The 22,020-nt window shown below is 41.2% G+C and overlaps 1 protein-coding gene across 7 annotated transcripts in view; it reads left to right on the forward strand.

The window, feature by feature from the left end:
* ARHGAP24 (Rho GTPase activating protein 24) overlaps positions 1-22,020 on the forward strand; it is a 2,476,452-nt gene that overhangs the window by 2,383,811 nt on the left and 70,621 nt on the right. For all 7 annotated transcript variants that reach the window (XM_044058912.1, XM_044058914.1, XM_044058911.1 and 4 more), the window contains one exon: positions 357-489. In XM_044058912.1, the coding sequence (XP_043914847.1) occupies positions 357-489 (133 nt within the window). The remainder of the gene's footprint in view (positions 1-356; positions 490-22,020) is intronic.

Here is a 22,020-nt window from a genome sequence, read left to right on the forward strand (position 1 = left end):
CCCCCCCCACCACCACCACCACCACCACCACCTTGAGGTAGACAACTTCAGAGTTGATTATATTGTGATATATTACATAGCAGTGTACTGGGGTGTAATATGGGGGATGAAAGGGGGTTGAGCACTTAAAAGAATTTATCTATGTTTGTAGCTTATTTACCATTCAAACACTGAGTTTGGCTGATTAGTTTTGAACTCCACTGACCCATCTTTTTCATGTAAAATACCAGCTCTGAGTACCACGGTCTGTTTTGTTATAAATTATGTTATTGATATCCAGTTACTGTTGCACCACTGGAAGTCGGATGACATTGCAGGAATATGATTTTATAAACAACACTTTTCATATATTTCAGCAATACAGATGTTCACACGGTAGCATCCCTTTTGAAACTGTATCTGCGGGAACTTCCAGAGCCTGTCATTCCCTATGCAAAGTATGATGACTTCCTTTCTTGTGCGAAAATGCTCACTAAAGGTGAAGAAAATGTAAGTATTCTGAATTTATTTGGACAGTATTTTGACATCTTTAGCTAGGTTGTTTTGTCAGCTGTAATTTACCTACAATCATATATGACAGAAGGGGTAGATTGGAGGTCATGGTCATGTCATACAACTTTCAGACATATCAGACTCTTTAGTGCTACTCTAATGCTGTGAATGGAAGCCGTAGCGTGCTCAGTAAATACTGCTAATTAATAGTCACTCTGCACTTGCAAGCTGTCATAAGCACTTGGGAAAATAACCAAATGGTCTGAGCAGTGTTACAAGAGCTCAACTGCTGTTGTGACCTACTGATTAGGCCCCCCCCAATGTAACTTTTTAAAGATGGACATGAATGGTCGGGTCATTTCCATGACGTCAAGGAATTTCATAAACAGATGCTTATACCTCCTGGGAAATGGCAAAGTTAGAGAACTTAACACATGCCTTAATCCTGCATATATCTGGTGAGAGAGAGGGACACAATTTTATAGTCAAGTGTTTGTTCCTGGTGGTTTCAAACTCCCACTTTCCTCCTGTATAGTAATAGTGGAAGCAAAACTATAACTTAACAGAGACCTACAGCACTGCTTGTAACATGCAGTTTTGAAAAGAGAAATACTGCCACCAGGTGGTAACAATATGTATCTCCATTAGTGAGCAATATCTGCAAATTGCAGAGTACTTTGAAAAGATAAAATATATTCTAAAGTATATTCTATGTACTTAATTAAAATAAGATATAGTTTGATGTTCTCAGATGTGAAAACTATGAAATAATTCTATAGCATGTGTTTTACAAGTCACAATGTTAAATCACAGAAAAAGAAACAAACCATCAAACACAGAGTTATAAATAACAACCTTCCCCAAAGACCAGTATGAGGAAATCATTCTGTCTGGGTAATGTCTTGCCATTGTGGGAAGAAATTGAGAGGTATGCACATAGATAAAGAGAGAGAGAGAGAGAGAGAGAGAAAGTGTCAAAGTGAAACAGGAAAAGTTAGAGTTGGAAGGTGGGGAGGGATAGGTAAGAAAAAGAAGAAAAGTAAGCAGGCCTTATTTTATTTTAACAAATTTGTTAACAGGGTTAAGTGAACTAGTCCTTCTCAGACATTTATTAGTCAGTCATGACTTGGGCCACAGGGGTATATGGGTATATATAGTATAGATAGATAGATGCATAGATAGAAGTCTGTGTGTGTGTGTGTGTGTGTGTGTGTGTGTGTGTGTGTGTGTGTGTGTGTGTGTGCTATATCTATATATATATATATATATATATATATATATATATATATAAACACTTTATAATCTCGAGATACTGAAATGTCGAATTTCAGTATCTCGAGACTATAAAGTCGAAGTTTGAAAATAGCGAAAGTGCATAATCGTGAATTTGAATATTTCAAATTTGCGGTTATGACTTAATGCTACTTAATGTCTGGGATTGTATATGGATGGTGTGCGGTGCCGTGTGTGGATTTAGGTGTTATGTCAGGTAAGTGAGTGTTTTGTAAGGGTTTTGGGTGGGAGTTTGAGTGTATGTGAGTGTGCTGATATGTGTGATGTGTGTGTGAGGGACTGTAGAATGTGTGTGTGTGTGTGTGTGTGTGTGTGTGTGTGTGTGTGTGTGTGTGTGTGTGTGTGTGTGTGTGTGTGTGTTTGCTTTTGTTTACTGTTTGTGCAATCTCGGACTTAGTACATATAAGTATGGGGGGGGTGCAGTGGGGCTTGCCCCCCTGCTTATTTGTGTTGTAGGTTTGTGGATGTGTGTTTTGTTTGTTTATGTTGTGATGTGGGTGTTGTGGTATATGTGTGGTCTGGTGTGTGCTGTGATTTAGGTGTTTTGAATTTCGTGGTTTTGGGCTTCACGGTTTTGCTGTTTCGGTGTTGTGTGGATTCGATTTCATGGTCTCGAAAACTGAAATTCGAGATTTCAGTATTTCGAAATTATGAAGTGAATCCATATACAGATATATATATATATATATATATATATATATATATATACACACACACACACACACACACACACACACACACACACAGACCTTGAAGAACAGCCTCTCTAAGCAGTGTGTGCTTTGGGCGGAGTTTGGAGTACCTCTAGAAAACCCATGCACACACATAGAGAACAAGTATGTTAAGGTACAGCTGTCAAAGAGCCTAGTTTCTAATAGGGTGTTTTCTCAAACTATTGAGTTTCTCTGTACATGTTCCAGGACACTAAATCTAGATAAAATGGTCTTTGGTGCTCTTATGTATGTTATTAGAGTCAATCAGCTGTCCCAGAAAATATGCCTGTAGCCCATCTCCACTGAGCACCACAGCACATTATAACCGTTTAGCCCAAGTGATTACATTTCAGACATGATTCATGAGCACTGATACAGGTAAATAACTTGCTTATACAATTATGTACTATGTAGATGGAAACTGAAATAAGCAAACCCAAAAGTACAATGAGGAACGTCCTGGTAATTCATGGTTTTCCTTCTATAGTATCAGGCAAGAAGCATCTTACAGAAAGCATGAACATATGCTTTGAAATGCTCAGTGGGACAAAGCTGGGACTGAGTTAGGGTGTGGCTCACAACATGAAGCATGGTGTATCAGCAGAAAAAGAATACAAAAGAATTACATTAAAAATTTATAACCAAAAATGCAGTCTAACAATTAAAGTTACACTAGCCTCAGAACAATTTTTTTCTATTGTTTTACTCTAGGCTACCACTCTGCCACACATTGTCAGGGTACATAGTTGATGTTATTAGCCGTTTTGTGGTGTTTAAATCAGATGTATAGCCGGCATACATATAGACACACACACACACACACACACACACACACACACACACACACACACATATATTGCAACTTCCTGGTTATTTGTTTTTGTCCAATCAGTTAAACAAATCTAACTGATTCCATTGGCATAATATAAAATGGGGTAATAAAAATGTATTTGTGTGCCATACCTCTCAATTTGAGTATTAACAGTCATAGCAGAGGATCAGTACAAGGAATACTTTCTTATATGTTCCAGTAGAGAGCCTTCTCATAATAGGTCCTATAAAGTCAATGGTTAAGGCACTGCTGTATGGGCTTAGTTTGTTTATATAATAAGGTATTTACTCATACAAAGGCATGATTTTTTTTCAGAAAATGAATACATCTTAGATCCAAAATCATAGAGCTGTATCTAAATTATAGCAGCTGAGATGTATGGTGTGTGCCTTTTGCAGCTACCTGTTGCCCTGTTATAAGCACACCAGCTACCTCACTCCCTCTACTAGATTCCGTCTCACTACCACATATCTCATCCTTTCTCGCCTTTATGGTGTCCCACTCCTAACCAACCTACAATCTTCTATCAAAACAAAACTCTCTTCCTGCTACAACAAAATCACCAAATTCACCACTGGCCACAAATCCTCCACTCATCACTGTTTTACCCTCCACAAACTAAATTGGCTAGAGCTGCCAACTATCTTATCTACACTCAACTAATTCATGCTCACAAACTCATCTTCAGTCCCTCTCTTTGCCCCTCCCTTGCCTCAACCTTTACAATGCGCCTACCCAATAGACTCCTAAGAACCAATACCCAGAATCTGATTGAACTTCACAAACCTGCCTGTCCAGCAGGCAAACTTGTACTTTCTTTTTCCTTAGCACAACTCTGGAACTCCCTCCCACTTCACATTCACCTCACTAGCAGCCCTCCACCTTTAAAACTCTGCTCCACTCACACCTAACATCTCTCTGGGAATCTTTATGTTCCCATCCTGCATAATGTCCCCATTAGCTACCTTACTCTCTACCACCTCTCTCTTTCTCCTTTTAACTCAACTATCTACCTCCCCATTTCCTCTTTCTCTCTTCTTCTTCTCCTAACTCATCTCTCCCTTACCTCATTTAACCTATATATCCCCCCCCCACTGTTCATATTTCCTCTGTGGGAACATATATATTTGTAAATAGCTACTTATAGTTATAGTTGTAATTGACTTGTACTGGCTGCGGTGGTGCAGCTGTTAGCATTGTCGCCTCATAGCAAGAGGTTCTCCCGTTCGATTCTCGGCTGGAGCGCCTTCTGTGTGGAGTCTGCATATCCTCCCCACAGTCTAGTGGCATCTATAAAGACATGCAGGTAGGTGCATGCATGAATGGGTGTGCCTTCTTTGAAGGTTGGACGTCGGGCTGGCAACTCGGCACTGTAAAAATCCGCTGCCAATCATTAGCGGACCCGAGTTCCACTATGGCGACCCCTAACTGGGAAAAGTGAAAGACACACACACACACACACACACAGTTGTAATTGACTTGTAAATACCTAGTTATTGTTGTAATAGACTTAACATCTGTTTTAGCAAGGATAGGGACTATATATTTGTAAACTTTTACTAAATGTTATATAATTTCTGTTTTTCATCTTCTAAATTGTATCATCAAATACTTTGTTTCCATGTACTCTTCTTGTACTATAACAACCTGTTATCTTGTACATTGTATTTATGGAGCTTCTCTCCCCAGGACTGCATTGAAAATGGGCTCTTTCGGCCTAATAGACCATCCTGGCAAACAAATTTAAATAAAAAAAAAATAATAAAAAATGTTTGAAAATACAGCAATGACAGCAAGGCATATTAACCATGGTGTATATATTCCCATACATTCACAATACTCTAAAATCAGATCTGTTTTGTATTCATCATGCTAACTAACGTATCACTGCCTGATTGCCCGACTGTGTCCTGCCACCCAACTTACCATCATTATATTGTCATTGCAAAGTAAATGATCATGCTTGCTACAGGAGAGCTATGTCCTGCCAACATGCTCTTATGTGGAGGCATTTCTTCCATGTCCCTAATTACTAAATATACTAACTCCAAGGCAGCACTACAATGGAGGAAAAGGAATGTCATATTCTCTTTCCTTTCAGTTAGAGAAATCTCAGAGTTGGCATATTACCATTGAGGGTTATGAATAAAGATCTTCATATTTAGGGAGCAGGGGGAGGAGTCCACCCTAAAACACATTGACAATTGTCACAGGTTTCCTTTATTCTGCAGGGATATGGTGGACAACAGGACAGTGCCGCCAAGCAGTCTAGTGGCAATAAATTGGATCTTCCCACTTAGACATTCCCAGTTAGCAAATGTAAATGAATTGTAAATTAACTTTGATGATGTCAATGGCTTATCTAATTCAACCATAATGAAATGAATGTTAGATTAAACAAGAGATCCACTCTGATTATGCTCTAGTCCATCATGGTCAATCAGATCAAATTATATTGTATTTAATGTACATTTTCTAATTCAGTGGACTATATGTGTATAATATTAAAGTCATCAACGTCAGTTACATCAGTAGATGCAGTTAACTGGAAGAGTCTTGGTCAAAGAAATTTGTTTTCAGATGTTTCTTGAAGGTCATAATAGTAGGCAGTCATTTGTCCAGCGGAGCAGAAAATTGTACACAAAGATTGAAATGTCGATGAGAAAGATCAGAGTCCTGTCAAAAGTTAGACCTGCCCTTAGAGTGTCCATCAGTCTCCTGCAGTCAAACACCAACCTTGACATGCTAGAGATGTTTAGCAGGGTAGTAGCAGTACTGGGTCCAAGATCATGATGCACATTGTACACAAGTTGCACTACCATAAATGTTATCCTAAACTGTGCTGAGAAGCAGTGCAGAGATAACGTTAATATAGGTGACAGTAAGGGTCCTAGTTAATATCCTGTGCTGTATTCTGTACCATCTATAGTCACAATTGTCCACTTGCAGACATCCCGAAACACAAGGAGCTGCAGTAAGTAAACCTAGCAGTGAGAAGCACATAGGTTACCACAGTATAGTAGCTACCAGAATAAGGCACAGAGACATTGGGGGTGTTTATTTTAGTTGATATAGTTTTAAGTACAAGTGGTACCGATCCTTTAGTATCAGCTCTAGATTCCAGGATCGCACAGCATGGACAACAAACTTATCCTGTCATTTCTAAGCCTTACTACATGTTTGAGTTGAGAAATGGCCAACTCCCAGGAGACAGGAAGTACTGAAAGAAGTTCAGTCTTAGCTGGAGTCTGCAGACAGTTTGCAGTGGTACAGCTAAAGATGTCAAAAAAATATACAGTAGAGATGCCAGAAGTAGGATCCCCAGATGAGGGGATGAACTGTATATCATCAGCTTGTTACAACTCATGCCATGCTTTCTTATGATACTATGCAGAGTTTGCAGATTGGTACTGTTGTGATGAACACCAGTGGTACCCACTTCTGCTGATCTAGATGCAGATATTCAAAGTTGTGATGCAGCTACTAACACAGCTTCTTTGTCTTTACTCTATGAAAAACTCGCTAATACTTATGGGTATGGAACGCTTAATGGTAAAAGAGCATCTATGCATATTCACATATATACATGCATTTACAGCTGTACACACTCTGTCATGCCTCTGCCCAAATGAGAGAGAGAAAGAGACTCTCTCAGGAAATCGGTACTTCTTCTGGCTTTTCCCAGTTAGGGGCCACCACAGCGGATCACCTGTCTGCTCATGATTGGCAGTGGAGTGTTACAGTGTCAAGTTGCCAGCCTGGCACCCAACCTTCCACAGAAGGCACACACGCACTCACACTTAGAGCCAATTTAAAGTGTCCAGTCCACCTACAGCATGTCTTTGGGATGTGGAAGGAAACCAGAGCACCCAGAGGAAATGCACGTGACCACAGGGAGGACATGCAGACTCTGCACAGAAGGCACCCCAGCTGAGGAATAAACCAGAGAACCTCTTGCTGTGAGGTGGCAAAGCTAACCGCTGCACCACCATGGCTACCTTGTCAGGAAATTGGTACTAAGATTACAACATTTTTAATGTTCTATTTAACGTTCTTGAAGACAATGCAGGCACTTTAGAAATTCATTTTAAAATTTTGTACAGGTTTCAACAAATACTTTTTCAAAAGCTGCATTTGCGGTTGTTAAACAATTTTCCATAGAATGAAAGACACCTTAAGAACTAAATGGTTCAGTTATCTATCCATGAATACAGCTGCATTCACAGTAATACTTGGGCAGGTACACTTCACTGCCTTAGCTGGTCACTCATGCTGAGCAACAACCTGTACAGAAAAGAGTGTTAAGAAAATGGTTAAAAGATTCTCAGGCTTTTCCAGTGTTTTTCACTGAAGCATTATGGACAGTATTCAGCAGAGTTGTAAAAAAAAGGTCCACTGCTTTCTTCTTTCTAAACTGTACCAAACCACGCACTACAAATTAACAAGGACATTTGGACAGCTCTCAGTTGTCAAATAATATATTCTCATTTTTATGCTAGGAAGTTGTTGGCTGAGACTTAGCTGCTTATATTTTATTTTGTGTCTGTACTCTTTCATGTTAAGTTGTTTTCCTTCACTTAGAAAAAATGTAAACCAACTTTTATGGCAATAGCTATAAAACTAAATTAATCATTTAAAAAGAAACTTAGAACGTTATGTGTGAGTTGGAGCACTGAGGTGCTTCAATCCTAACCATAAATGCAGTATAAGCATATACTTCTGAATGTTGATACTATACTACCTACTATATGGCAACAGATCATGCCCCGTCACATCTTGCACCCTTCATCCTACCCTGGCTACACCGCTGGCATTCAGAACAGTCACACATGGGTTTCAGATACTCTTGTGTATTTTTCTAACTCATTTGGATTTAGAACATCCATCTTTACTGGAGGTCTTTGATGGAACCGGAATACTAAAGTTGGCTAAGGACTTCCTTGTCTTTGGTTGGGACACTTGGATAAGGCTCGTTGATATGTAGTTGTCATGCCGAGATTCCTCAGGAATGGCATGGATATGTCTCCATTTACAGCTGTCATTGCCACTGTCATTAGTTTGTATCATGCAGGACTGTGATTCATCCATTTGTTGTACTGCAGCATCAACTGTCTCCCCACCTTCTCTCCCCTTCAATCTTTAGGTGCACAGGTTGGCCTGGTTGAGGGACAGGGAGAATATGGGTGCAATATAACAAGCCATAACACCATTTCTTAAATATGATTTGCTTTTTGTTTATTTCTCATGACAAATTCACAAGGAATAATCTTTGCTACAGGTCTGGATTCTAGCATAGATATATCAATTCTAATTTGTCTTCCAAGCATTAGATGTGCAGGACTTCCTCCAGCAGCACAGTGTGAAGTAGCATAGCTAATATATGAGAGCTTTGTCAAGGTTGGGTTAGTGAAGAATTGTTCTAGCAGTTTGGACTGGTCTTTCAGCAACTGTATTAGACTGTGGATAGTGAGGACTTCATATAGAAAGATGATGCCAAAGTCTTCAGGAATTTGCTGGAACTCTGGATACAAACTGTGTTCCATGCTATGTGATAAGCCCAACAGATATACTTCTTCTTCTCCTTTCAGCTTTTCCAATTAGGGGTTGCCACAGTGGAACAATGGTCCACAGAATGATTGGCAGTGGAGTCTTACAGTGTCAAATTGCCAGCCCAGCACCCAACCTTCCACAGAAGGCACACACACCGAAACACTAATACCTAGGGCCAATTTAGATTGTCCAATCTACCTGCAGCATGTTTTGGGATGTGGGAGGAAACCAGAGCACCTTGAGGAAACCCACGCAACTGCAGAGAAGACATGCAGACCCCACACAGAAGGCATCCCAGCTGAGAATCGAACCAGAGAACCTCTTGCTGTGACATGGCAATGCTAACCTCTGCACCACTGCAGCTGCCCTGAGTAGATATACTGCATCAGGAAGATATTGTCTTAAATCTATCTATAATGCACTCAAGGTTGGCACATGTAACAGTTAAACAGTAACAGCCCACTACTGCAAGAAATCCCTCTCCTAATTATAGCCTACTACTACAAGGAATATCTCTCCTAGTAATAGCCCACTACTACAAGGAAGCTCAGTCCTAGTAATAGCCCACTAGTACAAGGAAGCTGTCTTCTAGTAATAAACCACTACTGCAAGAAATCTCTCTCCTAGTAATATCCCACTACTACAAGGAAGCTCAGTCCTAGTAATAGCCCACTACTACAAGGATGCTCTCTCCTTTCAACTCACATAAGTCGGCAGCTATTTTCTGCGAAGGGCCTTGTGGTAATGGGTTTGATAATAATGGCGCTGTCCTCTGGAATGGGCTATGTATTAGGAAACACTTGCATCTTGGTACATGTTTTGCAATGTCCATGTTGATATTAAACCATCAAACAGACATCTTGTCTCTTTCACAGTACATAGTTAGGCCTTGGCACCCTTCACAGATGTGTTTCAGCCCTTTGTCACATTGTGAAGAGGGTACAGCAGTTTTGCCTTGGTACAGCAGCAGACTGCTGTGTTTAGACAGCTGTGCTCTGAAGGAGTATATTGGTACATAAAATGTTCTGTGTGTTCATAGGTTGGTACTAGGCCATCGGCCCTAGGGCCTATACAAGCCTAGCCATAACAATTCCCTGGCTATTTCTTCCCACAGTATTTACTTCCCTGGACCCCTGTCTAGCAGGGCGACTGACGTGATCCCTGGGGTAAATTTCCAATCTCCCATACATTCGTCAAGGTTCCTTTTGAAGAGGGCCAAGGAGGCGCTCTGCTTGACATGTATGGGCAGTCTATTCCAGAGTCTGGGGAGTCTCTGGGTAGGAACCTATCCATCTAGCATGTTTTGTTCATTGTAATGACAAGGTTTAGATCCCTGGAGCATGTGGCTCTGATCGATTGGGATTTCTTTAAGTGTAGCTTGTCCAACAGCTCTGGGTTTGACATGGCCTTGTATGTTAAGCAGAGATCACCTCTGAGTAGATGATATGCGACAGAATATAGCTGGAGTTTTTTTAGTCTGTCAGCATAGGGCTTCTGCTTTAGGTCTGTGATTATTTTAGTGAGGTGTTTCTGCGGCCTTTCCAGTTGTTGCAGATGTCTTGTGAGGTACATACCAAATGGGGCTTTGTACTCTATGATGAGTCTAATGAGGGATGAGTACAGTGGGACAATGACCTCCTTTTTTCTGGATAAAAAGCCCTTAGTGATAAGGTGTGCCATATAGAAGGATTTCCTGACTGTTGTGGCGATGGGGTTATCGAAGTTGAGACCACTGTCCACCTGTATTCCTTTCACAGTACATAGTTAGGCCTTGGCACTTTCAGTGTTTAGTGTACTGCCACCTATGTGGTAATTCATGGGTACATGGTTTTTCCCAAAGGGGATAACTATACACTTCTTGGCATTGAGCTTGAGCCCATGGCTCTGGCACCAAGCATCTGTTTCTGTAAGACCCTGTTGTAGAATATCCACATCATTTGGGGATTCAATAATGGCTCCCAGTTTGCAGTCATCTGCGAACTTTGTTAGCCAGAGTCCCTCAGTTTTGGCCTGTACTTCCGAGAAGTAGATGCCAAACAAGAGTCGTCCCAGGACTGAACCCTGAGGTACTTCACTTGTCACTTGTCTGGAGCTGGATTTGGAGTCGGCTACCTTTACAGTGTGGGTTCTGTCAGTAAGCCAGTTGGCAACCCATCGAATGACATAGGGATTTATGCCCAGCTTAGTAAGTTTATCTATAATTCCAGAGTGGGGGATAGTGTTGAAGGCCTTGTCGAGGTACATATAGGCTGTGTGGACTGCATTACCCTCATCCACAGCTCTGGAGCCTGATTCAAAGAAGTCAGTCAGGTTCAGGAGACAAGATCGTCCCTCCACAAACTCAAACTGAGTGGGGTCCAGTATTTGAAGGTTGTCAATATCTTTGTTTATAAGTTCCATGATGATAGATTCAATGGTCTTGCAGATCAGGCTCGTCAGGCTGATGGGGTGGTAGTTCCCAGGATCCGAGGTGGATCCCCCCTTGTGGAGTGGGATAACTGTAGCTGTGCCCCACTCAGTGGGCAAGAAGCCTGGGGTGAGGCTATGATTAAACATGACACTGAGGTGAGGTGCCAGTTCATTTTGTAGTTCATGTAGTACACAACCCGGGATGTCATCTGGTCCTATGGATGCTGTATTCTTAGCTTTGGAGAGTGTGGTTTTTACCTGTGTGGCCGTGATTAGCAGAATTTGGCAATCTTTCTGTATTGAGATGGGCCCTTTAAGGGGTGAGAGGGGGGGTAAAGTTGTCACTGAATCGATCTGCCAGGATATTGGCAATGTCTTTGGGATCAGTATATTTAATGCCATTCTGTTGTAGCTCAGAGCATATCTGAGCATTGCCATTTAGATTCTTGACATAGCTATAGAATGCCTTGTGGTTGTCTTTGGAATCTTTGCCAATTTTATTTTCGTAACTAGCTTTGGAGGATTTTATGATGGATCTCAGCTTCTTACTGAGGCTGGTAGGGGAGTTTTTTGCATCCTGGGATTTTCCAATTTTCTGCAACAGTTTCCTCCTTCTGTTGTATAGTTTGTTTATGACAGGGGCCACCAGATTGGCTTCCTTTTTTTGGAGGAGAGCATCTTGGTTCTATTTGGGATGGCACGATTCATGCACAAGTGGATGTGCTCATACAGTCCTTTAGTGTAGGATTCAGCAGTTGAACTTTCAGTTCCCATCTGCATGGGTGTCATGAAGTTTGTCACTTCTGACGGATGTTTCCTTATTAGGTGGTGGGAGTTGGATGTGGATGTCAAAGGTGATTAGCTTATGGTCAGACCTAACCAGAGGGGGTGACCACTGGTGTGGAGGCTTGATTTTCCATGTTGGTAATGACCAGGTCCAGGACATTGGAGCCCCTGGTGGGAGTATGGATTAGTTGATCCAGGGCATTGGAATTTATGAATTCCAAGAACCGTTGGGGAAAGGTGTTGGTACAAGTAGTTTTCCAAGGTAATGGCAGGGTAATTGAAATCACCCATTATTAGGTGTTTAGTTGTATCTTAATATTTTCCAGTATGTTTAGTAAGGTGTAGTGAGAATCTTGGGGCATGGTGGGGGATCTGTAGCAAGCTACAATTTGGATTGTAGTCTTACCTATTGTTAGTTGCACCTGGAGAATTTCGGATGCATTGTTTTGGGCAACTAGCCTGGAGGTGTGAATATCCTTGGTGAATATGAACACTCCTCCACCTTTAGTGTTTCGGTCCTGGTTTGGTGGCCGAAAAGTGTGGTAAGAGTTGTAGCCTGGTATTGCAGGGGTGCTCTCTGGTGCCCTGAACCAGGTCTCAGTTACTGCACAGATATCGATGTTCTCCATTTTTAGGAGTGCCTCGAGTGTGTGCATTTTGAGGTTTAGACTTCTAGCATTGAGTAGCATTACCTTCAGATTTTGCTTGCTTGTACCTGTTACGGTGGTGGTTTTGTCCTTTGAACTTTGCCTAAAAAAGGCACTATAGGGGTGGCAAGAGCCTTAGCCAGTAACCTGAATCCCAGGGGCGACAGGTGCAGACCATCTCTGGCAAAGCATCATGGTTTGTCAATCATGTCATCCCAGGCAGACAGATACTGGATCCCCTTTGAATGACACCAGAATCTTAGCCAATTGTTGAAGTCAGTTATTTTGTCCTTATACTGTGGTATCATTCTGGGTGAAGGCAGGATGCTACTCAGGGCTAGGGTCATACCTGCCTGTGCCACATGACCCGAGAGCTCTTCCATGTCTCTTTTCATGTAGTCCAGGAAGGTACGTCTCAAGTCATTCACTCCAACATGGACAATGACAGAGTCATATTTGTACTTGTTGTGGAGTGACTTGAATGCATGCGTTATGTGGTGGATCCTGGCACCTGACAGGCAGCTGACTGTAATTTTTTCCTTGTTCAGTCTGGTGAGTGGGACATCAGTGTGCCTGACTATAGAGTCACCTATGACTAAAGTGTTGGATACGTTGTCTTGCTTTAGTGGATGTTGTTGGTTGGCACACTGGTGTTGTGAGCTATGTGATACTTTTCTTGTGATTGGTGTTTGTTTGCATTTCAGCTTCAGTGGACCTTGTTGCTTGGGCAGGTTAATGTTAAGGGGCTCCGCATATGTGGGTTTAGTGTTGCTATGTGTGGGTGTTGGTAGTGAGGGTTTCGATGGGCTATGTGTTCCTTGAGGCGTAGTGTGGGTGTTAACCTTCTCCTCTTGATTGTCTAGCACAATCTTGGCTGGAGAGAGCTTTGCTTCCAGTTTGGCTATGTAAGTGCATCTCTCGCAGGTTGTAGTGTTGGATGGTAGCAGGAGAGGGTTGTCTGTGTACATGAAGCAATTGCTGCATTGCCCCAGTATGCCCATATTCACCAGGTGGCCAAGAGAAATCACCAGAAGCTGTCCCTTGGACATAAAATCCAAAACCGGCTTCAGGTACACTAAGGTGCCCAAAAATACAGCAACAAAAATAATAAAATAAGGCACCAAAGTTACACACTGGAGGCTATCCACAGTAACTTTATTACAAGAGAGAACAATAGGTGAGCACTTTCACAACTTAATGTTGCTTCATCAGACAGTGTTAGTACAGGTAATACTTGATTAAATACTTAGGCAATCAGTGTGACCTCAAAAACTTAAAGCAATATTATCAAATAAGTGCTGTTGACACAAATTCTCAACTAACTACATAATTAAGATAGACCTTAAAACCTATATCCATGTCTCTAATAAAGACATAATATCCTTCATGACTGTTATAAATGGGCTTATAAATAGTAAAAAATACATAAAATGCATAACATCCTTCATGACTATTATAAATAGATTTATAAATAGTACAACATACATAAAATACATAACACATAAGACCTTAATAAAACATTAAAAATAAAACTTATAATTAATGTTTAAGACGCCTTGCCTTAAGGCAAGGAACTAATGAGGTGCAGCCATTCAAGCCAGGATATCTATCTGCATTCAACTTAGTAATCCATTTTTGTTCTAATTCTTCTGTATGGTTCTCTAAATCCCCACCTCTATTCGTCCTTAATATTTGTTGTAAAATCAAGAATTTAAAACAATGAGTGCTGTTTGTGTTCAAAATATGATTAGCTAGAGCATTTGATTGCTTCTGATTCCGTATATCGCTTACATGTTCTAATATTCTGTCTTTAAAAATTCTATTCGTCTTGTCTACATAATAGGCATGACATACTTGGCAAAAACAGAAATAAATGACATCAGCACTCTTACAGTCATAGTAATTCTTCGTATACAATTTAAAACATTTTACAGGATGGATGTACTAATTTTTAGTATAAATATATTGACAGGCTGCACAATTCCTGCAAGGAAAAGTACCTTGTCTACTAGAAAGATTATTTCTAAGGAACTGATGTTCTTTATTACAGAGATGTTGTTTCAAGGATACATTATTCTTCAAACTAAAGTTTGGAGTAGCACCAATTGTAGAAACAAGGCCTGGTATTTCCTGTAATAAATGCCAATTTTTCTTTATAATATCTGTATACTTATTTATATCACTTGCAAATCGAAAAACTACTCTGAACTTGTTCCTATCAATATCTGTATCATCAGATGTTCTTATATCAATTTCATAAGGACTCATATAGGGTTTACATCTTGTTGATCTAAGTTTCCATGCATCTGCTATCACATTCGTGATTTCTAAACTGGAGTAACCTCTTGTTAAAAATTCAGTTTGTAATTTGTCCAAAGCAACTGCAGCCTCTTCATCACTGTTGTGCAAACGTAAACTTCTATATACTTGTCCTTTAAGGACATTCCTAGGTATGTGTCTCAGATGCATGCTTGACTTGTGGAGACAGGCATTAGTTCTTGTAGGTTTATAATAAATACTAGTTTTTAGCTGCTTCAAATCAGTTTTAGTAACACTCACATCCAAGAAATCAATGGATGTATCAGAAAAGGTAAAAGTAAATTTCAAAAAATCTGTAGTACTGTGCAAATAATCAACGAAATTACTAATATTTGAACCATGCCCTCTCCACAAAACAAAAATGTCATCCACGAAACGTATATACCAAAGGATATAGTCAAAGTAAGGATTCAGTACCGATAAAATATATCGTTCTTCCCATCGTACCAATGATAGATTGGCGTAGCTATTTGCACATGAAGTGCCCACAGCTACTCCAATTATTTGTAGAAAAAATTGGTCTTGGAAGGTAACCTTGAAACTGACCCTTGGACATACCAGATTAGTATAGGGAACTGTTTTTTTACTGATCAGATTAGGGAAGGGGACTGATTTTTCACTTGATCAGGAAGGACCAATCGGGAGCCTATACTTATAAAAAGTCAAGGAGGGTGTAGTGCTTTAGTTAGTTAGTGTTTCCTTATAAGAGCTGAGCAAGTGCAGGGCTTTAGAAAGTGAATAGAGTGATTACTTTTAGAGTTTGAACAGTTCTAAGGGAAAAAATGAAGAGCAGACTTTGTGGAGCCTAGAATAGTTTAAACCTGTTTAGACGGAGCTGCCCGGCACTGCTCAGTGCGCAAAACCGCGCAAAAAGAGAGTTGTAGGGTTTTAAGAGAGAGAGATCAAGGAGTTTAGAATTGACCCAAAATGGCCAGTAAAACTACAGCTTCTAAGTAGTAACCACTCCTCCAGGGACAGGCAGGCTGTTCAGTGTTAACCACTCCCACTGGTGAACACAGAGACTTCCCTTTAGCCCAAACAAGCACTGGCCTTCTAGAAACTTCCAAACAGTTCAGAACAGCAAATCTGTAACTGAACTTTCTTAACTTTCAGAAAGTGGGAAAAAAGCAAGATTTTTTTGTTTTTTTTTTTCTTTTTGTTGTAATTTAAAGGTAGCAGAGATACACAAGCAGCAAAATAATCACAACATTGCAATAAATGACCCCACACTTGAGTGCTAGGCCAAAATCAGGTAAAATGCAGTTTTTAAAGAAAAAAAGATTTTAAATTAAGTGCAACACAGGAAATGCAGTAAACAGGCTCTAGATGTGTTCCAAGTACTGTTACTGTTAGAGATATAAACTTTAGCAAGCCGGAAAATGCCAAAAAATAGGTGGCAAAGTAGTAAAACTTAACAGAAAATCAGAAGAAAATACTTAAAATCACAAAAGTGTCGCCTTTTCTTCTCTCAGCGTTTTCTCCCCTTGGTAGGTGCTTCAGCAACAACTAGCAAGCCTGAAAAGATGCCAAAACGATGAGGCAACTGGGTTTTAAGAGATACAGATCAAGTAGTTTAGAATTGACCCAAAATGGCCAATAAAACTATCGCTTCTAGGTAGTAACCACTCCTCCAGGGACAGGCAGGCTGTTCAGTGTTAACCACTTCCACTAGTGAACACAGAGACTTCCCTTTAGCCCAAGCAAGCACTGGCCTTCTAGAAAATTCCAAACAGTTCAGAACAGCAAATCTCTAACTGAACTTTCTTAACTTTCAGAAAGTGGGAAAAAAGCAAGATTTTTTTGTTTTTTTTTTCATTTTGTTGTAGTTTAAAGGTAGCAGAGATACACAAGTAGCAAAATAATCACAACAGTGCAATAAATGACCCTCATACTAGGCCAAATAGGTTCACTTGGCCTAAGATTGATACTGAGTGGCAGGCTTCATATTTATCTTAACTGTCAGACCTACTTATCCAAACTCATCCACATTGACTTCAGTATTTTCTGGCAGTCAGACCCCACTCAAACACCACCGTTCTATTTACAAAGCTATTTATGTATGGGCCTTCCAGCACATAGATCCATAATTCATATGAGTCCCTTACACGTAGACATAGGATCATAGGAGGTTACTAGGCTAATGGCCCTGGGGCCCTTACAAGCCTAGGCAAGAGTTTATCCTCAAAAAGGAAACTTCAGTCAGCACCTGTTGCCCCTGTCAATGAAGGACAAAGGTGGAACCCCTGAAACAAATTTATGGTTTTCCATCCTCTCATTTAGGTTGCGTTTGAAGAGGGCCAGTGAGATACTCTGTTTGACATGTATGGGAAGTCTATTTCAAAGATGGGGCAGCCTCTGGGAGACAAACCTGTCTGTCCAGCAGGTTTTGTTGATGTCACATATTAGATTTAGGCCTATTGAGTGGGTAATGCACATGGAGTTAGACTTACAGATATAGAGCATCTCTAATAGGGCAGGGTCCGATATTGCCTTGTAAGAGAGACACAGATCACCTCTGAGCAATCTGTTTGATACTGAGTAGAGTGATAGTGATTTAAGCCTGTCCACATAGGATAGGTGTTGGAGGCCATGGATTGTCTTTGTGAGATATTTCTGTGGTCTTTCCAGTTGGTGCAGGTGTTTGGAGAGGTACGTACCAAACGGGGCATTATACTCAATCATAGATCTAATAAAGGAGGAGTACAGAGAGGTAATAATCCCTTTTTTCTGGATTCAATCTCTTTACCTGTAAGATGAATCAAGAAAATTATTTTCTGACCACCGCCCCCACATGATGGTTGGATGTGAGATTGTTGTCAACCTGAGTACCCAGGTCTCTCATCACAGGTTGTGTGCTTAGGGAGATGCCGTTGATGTGGTAATCAGTAGGGGCCGTGTTTTTGCCAAATGGTATGATAATACATTTTTTGGGGGTTTAACTTAAGGCCATGACTTTGGCACCAGTTATTTGTAACTGTGACACCCTCTTGCAGTATGTTAACATCAGTTGGGGAGGCAATAACAGCATCCAACTTACAGTCATTGGCAAACTTGGTCAGCCACAGGCCCTTTGTCTTTGCCTGTACCTCTGAGAAGTATATGTCAAACAGTAGGGGTCCCAGGACAGATCTCTGGGAACACCACTAGTGACATGTCTGCTGTCTGAGGTGGCAGCACCTATTTTGACCTTGTGGGTCCTATCGGTGAGCCAGTTGGCCATCCATCTGACTAGACAGGAATTAACACCAAGTTGTGTTAGCTTTTCAATGATGCCCAAGTGGAGGATTGTGTCAAAGGCCTTGGCCAGGTCAAGATAAGCTGTATGTACTGACTTTCCCTCATCCAGAGCCTTGGTGACAGTCTCAAAGAAGTCAACTAGGTTCAGTAGGCAAGATCTGCCCCTGACAGATCTGAACTGGGTGGGGTTGAGTACTTGGAGATTGTCTATGTCATTGTTTATGAGATCCATAATAACACGCTCCATGACTTTACAGATCAGACTTGTCAAGCTGATGGGGTGATAGTTTTCCAGGTCAGTAATGGCACCACCTTTGTGTAAAGGGATGACAATGGCAGTTCTCCACTCTGATGGAATGAAGCCTGCATTAAGGCTGTGGTTGAATAGGGTGCTCAATGGCGAAGCTAGTTCTTACTAGAGATGGAGATTGAGAATACAGCATGGGATACTATCAGGTCCCATGGAAGCTGTGTTCTTTGCCTTGGATAGGACATTTAACACTTGATCTACAGAGATGTGAGGTGTGGGACAAGTATCGGGGATGTCAACTGGGCCTTTGGGAGGCAATAAGGGAGTGAAGTTTGCACTGAACCTATCAGCCAACAGGTTGGCTAAGTCAGCAGGATCAGTGTAAGTGGTACCATTAAGTACTAATTTGGAACAAACTCAGGCTTTTCCATGGAGGTTCCTAATGTAACTGAAGAAGGACTTGTGGTTTCTGTTTGTTTGGGAGGCTAGTTTTGATTCATAATTGGCTTTGGAGATTTTCACTAGTAATCTAATTTACTTGTTGAGGCTAAGAAGGGAGTTTTTCCAATATGGAATTTATTCCTTTCTACCCTTGGACAACAGTTTCTTCCTTTTGTTGTAAAGCTGTAGATAGTGGATGTCCACCAAACATGTTTGTGTCTCCTTGAGGATCAGATTTTAGTTCTGTTGGGTATGGCTGAGTTCATGCAGTTGTACAGGTGCTTGTATACTGCACTGGTGTACTGTTCAGCAAAGTTGTCTGTATCATCTGAGGGGGCAGTGGTGTGAAGCTGCTGATACCCTCCCTTAGGAGGTTGTAGTCAGCTTTTGCAAAGTATTTTAGCCTGGTTACCACTGGGAAGGGGTTGGGAGGGATAGAAACTTTAAATAAGACAGACTAATGATCTGATCTCACCGGGGAAGAACATACTATGGGAGTGGTGCAGCGGTCGCCCACATTGGTGAGAACCAAGTCCAGTATGTTACCTCCCCTTGTGGGGGATAAGACCAGCTGATCTAGTGTGTTAGAACTGATGAGGTCAAGGAATCTTTGGGTGAGTGCTTTAGTGCAGGAATAATTCACCCAGTCTGTGGTGGGGTAGTTGAAGTCACCAAGGATCAGGGTGCTAGGGGGTACCTTGGTGGAGTCAAGTAGGTCCAGGTAGGAGGTGTGGGAGTCCTGAGACATGGAGGTGGGTCTAGTAGCTGGCTATAACTTGGATAAGTGTATTGTCAACTGTCAGTTGCACCTGGAGTAATTTCAGTGTATCATGTTGGTAAACCGTTCTGGAGGTGTGCCTGTCCTTAGTGAAGATAGAGACTCCATGACCCTTAGTCTTTTCAACCTCATTTTGGGGTCGGAAAGTGTGGAATGAGGTATAGCCTGGTAAGGCAGGGGTGCTCTCTGCAGCCCTGAACCAACTTTCTCAGACTGCACAGATGTCAGCATCTTCCAGTGCAAGGAGAGCCTCCAGTGAGTGCATTTTCAGGTTAAGGCTCCTAGCGTTAAGCAGCATGACATTCAATTTACTTTTTGACAAATCTTTTATGTTGGAAGATTTGTCTTTGGGACATTGCCTAAAAAAAGGCACAATGGGGGAGGCAAGAGCTTTGGCCAAGATCTAGAACCCTAGCGGTGACAGGTGGAGGGCATCTCTGGCAAAGCATCGTGGCCTGTCAACCATGTCATCCCAGTTAGACAAATACTGGATCCCCTTTAGAAAGACACCAGAAACTAACCCGATTGTTGAAATCAAACATTTTTTGTTGGTATTGTGGTATCATTCTTGGTGAAGGTAGGATACTGCTTAGGGCTAGGGTCATATCTGCTGGAGCACATACTCTGAGAGCTCAGTCATGTCTCTCTTGATATAGTCCAGGGAAGTACGTCTCAAGTTGTTCACACCAAAATGGGCAATGGCAGAGTCATACTTGTACCTGTTGGGGAGAGACTTGAGTGATGTTTGATGTGGCAGATTGTAGGGTCTGACAAACAGCTGACCATGACCTTCTCCTTGTTGAGTCTGGTGAGGGGGACATCAGTGTGTCTCACTCATCGAGTCACCAGTGACCAGTATGTTTGGTTTATTGTAATGCCTTATGGGCTGTGTCAGTTTATCATTTTCTCTAATGGGCTGTGTTTGTGAGACAGTGGTGCGCTGACTACCATCTGTGATGTGATTGGTGTTGTGTGTGGAATGTTTGTGAATGTGTTTTGGGGGTTTCTGTTGTTTGGGTAAGTTTTTGTTGAGGACCCCTGCATAGACGGGTGTGTGGCTCTGTGATGTGGATGGTGTGGTGCTTGTACTGGCAATCTCCTCTTTGTCAGGAGTACTGAACATGGTGTGAGAGAGCATGGATTCCAGCTTACTGATGTAGATGCATTTATCACAAGTAGAAGAATTATGTGCTAGGAGAATTCATGAACAAGAGGCAGTTGTTACACTGTCTCAGTATGCCCATATTGACCAGGCTTTCAGGGGAACTGATGGGAATTGTCCAGACATAGTGCTCTGAGTACTTGGCAGACTTATTTAGAACGGGGTTTGATAAGGGTGTGTCTGCAAAAACCCTAAATGTAAAATAAATGGCCTGAAGCACAAGTGCTACAACCAAAACTGAGATGCTTAGAATATTAATTAGGCTACTAGCAAGCAGTAATAAGTACAGAATAAGAGCATTTGTACACTTAAGAGCACACAGAACAGCAAACTAAGGTAATAAGGTAGAAGACAGTTAAGTAAGAGCAGCTGAATAAAGTATAAATATTTTTTTTTCAGTGGAGCGGAAGGGAACAGAGCAGATTAAGAGACTATAGGGGTTACCCTTCCCAAGTGCTCTCTCTGTGTACAGCAGATGAGATAGGACTAGTAGGAGTGTCTGAAATCAAAATATGATCTCAGTGCACTCAGTTGAGGGAGCAAATGAGATGGGCCCAGGAGGAGTGTCCAAAAACAAATTTACAGCAGGAACAGGCAATTCCAAAGCCAGCAAGATTAACACCACAACAAGAACAGGGAGGGAGGATGGGGTACTAACTGCAGAAATACAGAGATCACACTCTTCAATTAATATTCAAAGAACCAAATAAATAAAATGCAGTACTAATCTTAAACAATAAAAGTGCAGCGAAATGTATACTTAAATCAGCTTGTCTGTCCAGTTGATTTTCGCAGGTAGATCTAGAACCGAGGTGCTAGAGCTTTATTAAATATGTGCTTTTTGGAGTACTGGCCTTTGTTGTTATTTTATATTGACTTGTTTAGTGTGGTCTGAGGAACCACCTGTCTGTGTGAAAGTGCTTACTTTTGTTATATATTATTTACATGTTTTATTTTTGTCCTCACCTTGCTTCTGGTGCCACTTTTTATATATATTGACTTGAGCTAAGCTCCTATATGGTCTCCATGACAACTTGCCTACTATGTACTTATGAACATATTTTTCATTAAGCATACACTACACAAAACTGCATCGGCTGAAACACACTAG

Source organism: Protopterus annectens, chromosome 17.part0, assembly GCF_019279795.1.
Source record: "Protopterus annectens isolate FY-2018-M chromosome 17.part0, PAN1.0, whole genome shotgun sequence".
Classification (NCBI taxonomy): domain Eukaryota; kingdom Metazoa; phylum Chordata; order Ceratodontiformes; family Protopteridae; genus Protopterus; species Protopterus annectens.